The following is a 9,838-nucleotide window of genomic DNA, read 5'->3' on the forward strand; positions in this document are numbered from 1 at the left end:
CACTAGTGGGCTAGGTGTGCTGACCTTGCTTCAACTGATTGATGATACCTTGTCTTCATCTTACATACCTAAAAGCCTCTTGGGCTTTTCAAAGGAACACCATCCCCTCACAGGATATTAGGAAAGGTTGTTATGCTCTGCTTTATTAGGAAGGGAGGACACTGATGAATTAGGAGTTAGACTATTACTAACTAAAGGCTGTTACTTGCTTTGGGGGTCTAACAATTACATTATCTTCTCATATTATCAAGTATGGGTAGATTTGTATTTCCAAATTCTGCTATTAAGAGCTAGAACAGTATTTCATAATGCATACAGACCTAATGGATCTGTATTTGTTGTCAGGTTTCTAGGTCTTTTGGGGAGACTGCAGCTGAAAGGGCGGCAACTATCATTTGAAGTTTAACTATGGGTCATGCTGCCCTTGATTGCACCGAACACATACTGTGAAAATGTTTCATGAACGGTTGAAGCCAAATGCACTGCTTTCTTTGGGCTACTCCCAAGGATTCAAAAATGTCTGTGAAAAGATAAATACATCTTGAACTGTTGCTTACACAATCTTAAATTGAAAAATTTGGAAGGCTTACAGTGTGTTTATTCACTGACAATGTCTTCTCATATAAGTGGTTAATGCTTAGTTCTGACTGTTTCTGTGTATTATTCCTGACAATATTATTATTATCATTATCACATTATTCCCTACATGTATTTGACAGCATGCCTGCTGTTTTTTACAGGGAAAGAGGCCCTCTGCATCATCAACGTCAAAAATATCCAGGCGGTGGAGAAACTGGATGAAAGTGCCTTTAACCGCAAAAATGTAAGCCAATTCCCCTCGGACACTTAACACTGGTCCCACAGCCCGTTTCCTCACTGTGAAGTAAACAAATGATGAAATACTGTATAAAGTGGTCTCGTGAGCATTGCTTGACCCTTTTGCTAAATGAGTGTAAATGGTTTTGGCATCAGCAGTGGATCATGTTGAAATGGAGAAGTATGGAGAATGACAAATGTATTAATTTTCTCCTGGGAAATGACTTGTTTTAATGTGAATGTGAATGTAAATTAATCTGGGGACGTTGTTACAGTTGAATTGTTTTACCCACTGGAAGGCTAATTGGAGTGTCTATGTTTTTGAATCATTCTGTAATCATTTGTTCATTTTATGCGGCCACTTGGTAGCAATAAAGAGAAGAATGATTAGACTTCTGTCAAGTTGAATGGGTGTTCACTGTCAGACTGAACCATGTTTATTTCTCAACAGTGACAATTGACACCATTCAGAAAATTAACAGAACCTCTCTTTGGTCTTGACTAGAGCTCATTTTATTGTCTACGAGATAAGATCTCATTTGAAATTTTCGTGTAGACATCACACATCTGAGGACTGCTGTCATTGGGCCTCCATTAGAAACGGTTTTATAGATAAATCTGCATCGAAACCGTGCGTACGAACATTTTACGCACACATCTCTGAATTCATCAATATTTTCTTACCTGAATTTGTTCGTACTCTCTAAACAACTGTAGAACTGCATACACACAAATGACAAATAAAACCACATTCATTCAAATAGGCTTTGACAGATATTAATTTAAATAACAATATTTAAATTCTTAAATTACCTTATGCATTAGCCAAATGTATCGGATATTTTCATGAAGTTGACTCCCCTTGGCTTCATCCTCAACTATTGTTGTTATAATCAAAACATTCACTGCCTTGAGTTTTTGCAACCTAAGCTGCGTTTTTTTTTCTTCTCTCGTGTGTACTGGAAATGACCTCGTAAATCATGAGTGGAGCTGACTTGACTCTTGAACCTGCTCTCTGTTTCTCTGGTGCCAGATGTTTCAGGTGCTCCACTCTGAGAAGCCTCTGTTTGTGCAGGCGGGGAACTGTGTGGAGGCCAGCGAGTGGCTGGAGGTGCTGGGGCAGGTCAGTCGCTGCAACGAGGGACGCCTGGCCACCTTCCATCCATCCAATTACACCAGTGGAGCATGGCAGTGCTGCAAAGGCCAGACTAACAACGCACCAGGCTGTAAGCCCTGCACAACGTGAGTCTATGTGCCCACATCATCTCACAACCAGGACCAAGAAATATGAATAGAATATAGTGTTGTGGATCAAATGCTCACTTCCTCCCCGCTTGTTTTCTCACTGGGCTATATTGTAAATTAAGTTTCCTACCTTAATATATTACTGAGTTAAAAAGATAATGAATCAATCAATGACTTTTTAAAACTGTGCCAATAGGGAGACCGGGGCTAGTAGGCACACTTTTTACTCTAGTGAGAATTGCTCATCAACCTAAACATCTTTCAATAGTCATTCCTACATTAAATTTAAGCTAAAGGTGTTGAAATGTGTACCCCTCACTTTTTCTAACTTATTGTAATAAAGAAGAAATTAATCATCAAAGACACCCTTACACATTGTGACAACCAACCCCATCAAGGGGTCGGTTGTCACACACTATGGGGTTGTTTGTCACGATGTTATCTTAATGGGAATAATCTTAAAATGAAGGAAAGAAAGCAGAACTAAAAGTTGAAACTTGATTCGCTTTGTCAAGTTGACAAATAGGCCTACATAACTTGCTGTTTCTTCTTCTCCAACTGGGGTGGAGTGCACTGGGGTACAGTAGCCTTGGCAACTGGTCTAGTTTGGGATGCAATGGGTTGTTTTGATTTTGTTGCCCTTTTTTCTTTTGCATGCTAGCTGCCTTTTCCTGCTCTATTCTTACCTTATCTGGGGTGTCAGTGAGGATACAGCTTGACAATTTATTTCGTTATTGGGTTCCTTTTCTGGCTGCAGCCTTTGAATAACATGTGACAACCAACCCCCCAAAAAATGTGACAACCAACCCAACTTGATTTTCTTGCTAGCATCAAGGCCAACAACCATCTGACAACTAATTATCTTGCTAACAACAATATAAACTATAGCTTACCCTTCACACTGTTTTAGGGTAACAAGTGTTTTGTAATATAAACCCATTGTGTTAAAGCCTAGAAGAAAAATACTGAGGAACTAAATATTTTCAATTTGACATGAAAAACACAAACAGTCCTCTCACCTCAAATTCAGCAGTCTAAGGGGCCACTCACACTAGGGCCGCGGCCCCGTGCCAAAGCTCATTAGCATACTAAAGTCTAGAACGTTTGGCTAGTGTGACCACGCCATCCGTATTCCAGCACGGAACAGCCCCTTGGCCACGGCCACCTGGGAGAGGTGTGCCGTGGCCAAAGTACAGATGCTAATGAGATGACACGTGCACAAGCAAGCGCACAGGCGGCGTTCCTGACGTGAATTTATTAAGGATACATTGTCCGTTAACGTCCGCTGCCTTACTAGTCGGCACCAGAATTGCCCACCACTTGGACTTGTAGCTATAATGTGTGAGAATTAACGTGTGTGTAGGCCTAGGTGTGGGCTAATAAAAGAGGGAGAGAGCTAAATAGGTGAGCTCAGAAAGCACAGCAAAAAGGTTTTCGTGTTTACTCACGTTCGTCAGATGATTTTTTTTCTTTTTCCTCCCGTCAGCTGTCATAACTGCATTTACGCATGGCGGTGGAGACGCACCCAAAACAACACACCACGGCCCGGTGATAAGGAAACAGTAGCCTACACTAAGGTTTAACAAGAAACTTTATAAAGACACTTAAAAAAACGATCTCTGCCCATACAAAAAGTTCTGACTTGGATTTGATGGAGTTTAGTTTATTTGTTTATAGTTTCGTGGACAGTCCCCTTTGAGAAGGAGCAGCTTTAGCCTATTTGGCTAATTTCCAGCTGTAGTCCCCGGAGTGATCGATGTGTACAAAACCATCCGGATACATATGGTCTGATCACGGGCCATTATATTAATAATAAACAGCGTGCTGCACAAATATGAGACTGTCCACCGCGACCTATTACGTCAAGGCTACATTTAAAAAAAACAATAGCTTAAGGATTCTCGTTGCTCTAATGTGGAAGTGGAATATTTGATGCAAATTTGGCCGGATGAAAATATTCACAAACAGTCGTATAGCCTACAAGTAGACTAAGCTCCAAATCCTAAACGCGCACGCACGGTGACGTAGGCAAGGTGCAAGTGTGCCCAGGCCACGAGCAGTGTGAGCACGGGCCTGAGTGGGGAGGGGGGGGGGAATCGTGCTGAATCGTGCTGAGCACGGAACAGGCAAACGGCACTAGTGTGAGTGCGCCCTAACTCCAAGGAAGACTATGTAGGTGACCTGATCCCAATTCTGGATATTTACATACCAAAATTTCAGAGACAGCGCCTTCTGGTTCCGAGATATAACGATTGTGACAACCAACCCGTCTGACATATAACCCCGTTCTCCCCTACTCAAGCTGTAAGTCATGGAAAGAGTTGACATACATATTAAAAGTCTCTTAAATATACATTTCCACAGTCTGATCTTTTAATGTGGGCTGTTTTTTACAGCAACTGTCAAACTCTTTTTCTTCCCCCATTTCCATAAACTAAATCGGTGTTTCAAGTGTGGATCAACACATGCAAACGGAGAGCTCAACACGCGGCAGCTCTGAAACATTTGACAAATTGCTGCTTTTGAAGGACTCGTCTAGGGAGGGTTTCTAGGAACTCAAGGGCAGTTATGCACTAAAGCATGAAATAACTTAAGGGCGCACTCACACTAGGCCATGAACATATTAAACATGTTCATCAGACCCTCGTTACTTAAGGGATTGGCTCATGGCCTTTCTGATTTTCCACCTCTGCAGCTTTTGTTTTCACAGCTGCTAACATACCATATTATGTATTCTTCTTTCCAAAAGCTGATTCCTTTTTAATTGAACACTATTCACTATTCAGTTCGACTTATTACAGAATATCCATTGTTCTTCTCTCTCTTTGTTTCAGCACGGTGCTGGACAACCTGCAGCTGGACATAGACTGTGACCGGGAAACTGAGAGAATCTTCTCCCTGCTCTCGTCCAACGACACCAAGCTGCAGAACATGGAGGGTCAGTGCTGCTTCATGACATAATGCGTCAATGTTCAAGTAAATAAAGCCAGCAGTATTTCAGGATTTCAGTTGTCTTCCAATGTCACATAAACTGCCCCAGACCATTTGATTCCTGGATATTAAAGTCACTGATAGCAGTCAGTCACCTGCAGTAATAATTCACACGTGCATAGTGTGAACATATCTTTGATTCAATGCCTTTTTTTTAAACAATAGAAGTGATACGATATGTTTGTATAAAAGGTGCATTTCACTTGATTTGCAACATGCCAAATGTCATACTTGTGGTCAACACTGTGCGTTCAAGAGCCTAAATGTATCTAAAAAAAAATCCAGGGAATTATTAAAACATAATTTGTGCTTGCATTTTGCTTTCGTGAAATAGCCTCCCTAGAGCACAGAGCGAACACAACACAAATGTGCCACCGTCCTAAAAGTTCAAAAGCGCCAGTAGTGCTCGTCAGACGACTGAGAAACACCTTTCCATACGCTGGATTAGGGGGGCTTTGTCCAGCCATTTCTGTAAGTTTTGGAAACTGAAAGTCCAACTTTTAAACCCACTTCACCTTGTGGGGAGGTGAGGAAAAAAAGGAGCCAGGGTTTGAACTTCTTTTTTAAGCTCTCTTGTTCATGTTAAAGTTGTGTGTTAACGATGCGCTCCCTCTCTCCCTAGACGCATGTGCCAGTATGGCAGTGTACCAGGGCCCTCAGCGGGACCAGGAGGAGTACTCTAAGTTCACCATTCAGGAACCCAAAGAGACCTTTCAGACACTCAAACAGCTCCGAAACATCATGGAGGAACTTCAGATGCAGCACAACATCAGGACTGACACCACAGCGCAGTACGGGAGCCTGTAAGTCTTGACTTCCAATAACACGGCTGCTGCAGTCACTTAGATGTAAGAAAGATGGCGCAGCTCAACTCTTGTTGTTATCTGTTCTGTTTCAGGAACAACCCCATAGTGGGGAAAACCTCTTAACCAGGGCGGGGCGGTGTGGCCTGGAACAGCCATACCAGCAGGTGTCCGTACACCACAGACAGAGTCTTAAAGGAGCCCCGCCCGGGTCAAGTGTTCCAGCGAGCGCACACTGTCTGTCCAGGAATAGAGTGAATGACACACAGCCTGACCTCCAGCCATCAACAGTCCACTACAACAGTGACAACAGCCTAAGAACTGGAAACCAAGGGCCAGTTCTGGGTCTCTCCTCGCTTCCCTGAAATGAACGAGCCCTTTGCGCGTTGTCGCCTTCTCTGGTGGTACGCTGCCTCATCTCCTCCCCTCCTCTCCCTTAAAAAGAGACTATTTTCCTCGTCTTAATTTATGTCCTCTTTTACGTCTACAGCTGTGTGGAAAGGGCATCATTAGGTGGTGTGTGAATAGGCTGCTATTGTTTTTTTGTTTTTTTAATATTCACCTAGTTTTATATCAACAGCTGTGATGATGATGCTCCGTCAATCTTTTAACGGTTTAGCTCTGACATCTGTCTTTAGAGCTGATTCATAATCACCATGGTTCTAGAGGGGCCATCCTCTATTTGTGCTCCTTTTATCTTTCTCTACTCCTTTCAGTGTCCTTCCTCTTCTGAACAAATGTGTATATATATTTCCGGAGGACTCGTTGAGTGGATACAAACCGATCTGCCTTACTTTGATGGATGTTTCTTTCACATTTGATGCTGAGGAAATAATGCAGAAGCACTTTAAATATTTGGAGTACTCCAAATGAAAATGATTAGATACTTGGTATCAGCTCCCCCCCCCCCCATTTTGATCAGTTACATGATCTTTAGTACATTTTAGTTTGCTTCCTGTAAATTTATAGCCTGTAGATTTTAAGATATTTTCTCAACCAAAGACTATTTCATAGGTTTGACTTGAAAAAAAACGAAATTGTTAATGTATTTTGAATACAAATGTTTTAAAAAAGGAGACAGATATATTTCTTGCTTGTTTCTGTTAACGTTCTTATTTGTTTTTGTGACTTATGGCAAGACTGCATGCGTTCAGTTTTGAATCATGATAGCACATGATTGTGTTGTGGACTTGTTTTTCCCTGTTATTGTGAATCGTATTGGTACGGTGTACATCAGACCTACGCTGTCATGTCGAGAGCATTGCAACATATCTATAGAGGCTCATGTGAGAAATATTGGAAGAAATACAGAGGAATCAATCAGAATAACTCATTTATTACCCTGATAACCTAAATTAGTCCAGACAATCACAGCAGCCAACAAACACTTCTTGTCCCTTTTTTATTTATCTTTTATACAAGCAGCACTCCGCAGCTCCAGTTGTTGTACTTTCTGATTTTAGGGAATTAGTTTGAAATATTGCAATATGTGGCTTGAAGTCATTTTTTTTTACTCCACTGCACAAACAGTGAATAAAAGTAGGTGTATTAAGGTAAAAGAAAAGATACATTAATCGATAATGATAATGCACATTATCATGTGCATATCATAGACACAATTTGATCCTAAACAATCATATCTTACAAACTCCTCAAAATGTTAAGCTCTAACCAGCAAATAATTGTTATTAATCATTTTTTTACGTAGATTTAATATTTGCATTAAAATAACTTTCAGACCTTTTTGATTCAATACTCGTGCGTGAACAATGAAGTGTTGAAAAGAAGTTGAACATGGAATGCTGATAACACAGGGTTAACCGTGTATGTTAAATGTTTTGCTCGAGGACATAAGATGTTTTCAGACGTTTTGTCTTTGGTCCGTCAGATATTTCTAACATGCATGTATTGTGTATTCAACAATATATTTTTCTAGGAAACTGTTTTTGTACCTTTTTTTTCCACTCTGATTTCTGTATTGCTTTACTGGTAAGGTACTGTGTTCTTTATCTGCTGCTCATCATGGAGGCTGGCAGCTTTCTTCTTCTTTTTTTTTTTTAAGTCCCTTGTTCACCCGTTTATTGGCTTAATGCAGTGTTACCGAAAGTGAATATTGTGTGTAATATCCCACTGAGCTGCATCTGGTACCATATGCTGTAAGTGAATGAACTGCCTAATTAGAGACAAAATCACAACTGTTAAAAAAAGAAAAAGAAAATTCAATTTAAGAAATCGATTTTTGGATGAACTTTGCCAATGCTTTAAGATTTCAATTAGACTAGTTTAAAGAATGTGAAGAGAACAAAAAAAAGACTGGACCAAATTTCCAACAACACAATGTGGATCTGAATCTTTACAATCACTGCATAAAGATGTTGTTTTGTATACTGTGTAAGCTTGCATGTCGACTCCATTGCTTGTTCTAATAAGGGCCAGTAAACTAGCAGCTGACGTCTTCTGGTAGTGTGCTCATTTCCGTATGAAGGTGAATATATATATTGTTTTTTTTTGTTTAATTACCCTTCACTGAATCATTTTCTTTTTTTATATAAGGTGAACGTCCCCAATTTGTTTTTACCCATGAACGCACAAAATATAAACTCTCCTTGTCCGAATGTAGTTGGCATTGACATGTTTGACTGTGGCCAATTTCACATTCACCATTTCACCAAACTTTGAATAGTCAGACAAACGACATCAATTGTCGTTGCCAACTGGTACATCTCAATGTGTTTGTGTGTTTCTAAGCGCTTCATATTTATTTTTAAAAATTAAGAGAAATGTCTAGGTTTATACAAGAACAAAAAGTTGATTTAAGGTTCAGCGTTAACTTGAAAAGTGTGACCATGATCATGTATATTAAAACATCTGTTGAATACATCTCTTCTGTAAGAGTCGTAGCACAGAGCATGAGTACAGTAAACTGGTCTGTTTGAAGACGTATGTGTATTGGTAGTTGCAGACAGAGACCTTCACTTCTCCAGCCCACTACTACTTCTGAATGTCTCCATACAGCTCGAGTACAATGTCTGTTCTTTTGATACATATGAAATATTTTTGTTTTATTCTGTGTCTATCGGAAACCATTTACAATAAAAACTTTGCCAATGCTTATGCTATTTGTGGAATGTCAAAAAACGTCAAGTAATTATACATGATTATTGTAAACGGACCAAAACAAAAAGGTGGTTGGATAAGATTAATATTTTCATGTAAGTGGCTTTAATGTGACAGGATCCGGTTTTGGTTTCACATATCTGTGGCAGGATGTTGAATGAATGGAAGCTGACCACACCATTGTTTCAAGTTATTTAAACCCCCCATATAGTGTACCGACATTACTCAGAATTATAATATTCATGAGTGCCTTTCAAGTCACCAAGAGACAAGAGAAAAGTACTATTAGGACAATAAACACATGACATGTTAAAAAAGGCGAGAGATAGATAGAGACTAGTACATCATGACAAAAGCCAAGAATACACAATGGTAGGCTACATACTGGTAATAAAGTATTTGATTTGATTGGGAGCCAGTGTAGTTGCTGAGGCCAGGGTCAAAGCAATGTATTCCCAGAGAAGGCTTGCCTCCAAGTTCTGGAAATATTCAAGTCTGCAATGTCAGAGTGGATGCACCAAAGACGGATTTGGAAACAACTCTACATTTTGTACATCATTTCATAATGCAGCTTGCAGTGATTTTCGAAAACTTTTTTTTTTTTTTTTTTTTTTGTTGTTGCTCACATTAACCCCCTTCGTCCATGCCAAATTCCTCCCAACATAAAAAGGTTCAGAGTGAAACCGGCCTGCTTTTATAAAATGTCTACCAACTCTAAACGACCCCTTTATATCTCTCCAGCAACCCCGCTGCTTTAAAATAAACCTGCTGCACAAAGCCAAAGAGCGGAGCATGCGATACCCGTGATGCGGAACACTATGGCACGTGATGCATCCTTGCGAAAGGGTGTAAGTGATATTCGATAT

The 9,838-nt window shown here is 40.1% G+C and overlaps 1 protein-coding gene across 1 annotated transcript in view; it reads left to right on the top strand.

Moving 5' to 3' along the window:
* rasa2 (RAS p21 protein activator 2) overlaps positions 1 to 8,915 on the top strand; it is a 34,248-nt gene extending 25,333 nt beyond the window's left edge. Inside the window, exons 20-24 of the mRNA XM_080053873.1 lie at positions 741 to 823; positions 1,850 to 2,058; positions 4,896 to 4,999; positions 5,675 to 5,855; positions 5,951 to 8,915. Coding sequence (XP_079909999.1) covers positions 741 to 823; positions 1,850 to 2,058; positions 4,896 to 4,999; positions 5,675 to 5,855; positions 5,951 to 5,981 — 608 coding nt within the window. The 3' untranslated portion in view covers positions 5,982 to 8,915. The remainder of the gene's footprint in view (positions 1 to 740; positions 824 to 1,849; positions 2,059 to 4,895; positions 5,000 to 5,674; positions 5,856 to 5,950) is intronic.
* Positions 8,916 to 9,838: the final 923 nt, after the last annotated feature.

The sequence above is a fragment of the Ammodytes marinus genome, assembly GCF_949987685.1.
Source record: "Ammodytes marinus genome assembly, chromosome: 3".
NCBI lineage: Eukaryota > Metazoa > Chordata > Actinopteri > Uranoscopiformes > Ammodytidae > Ammodytes > Ammodytes marinus.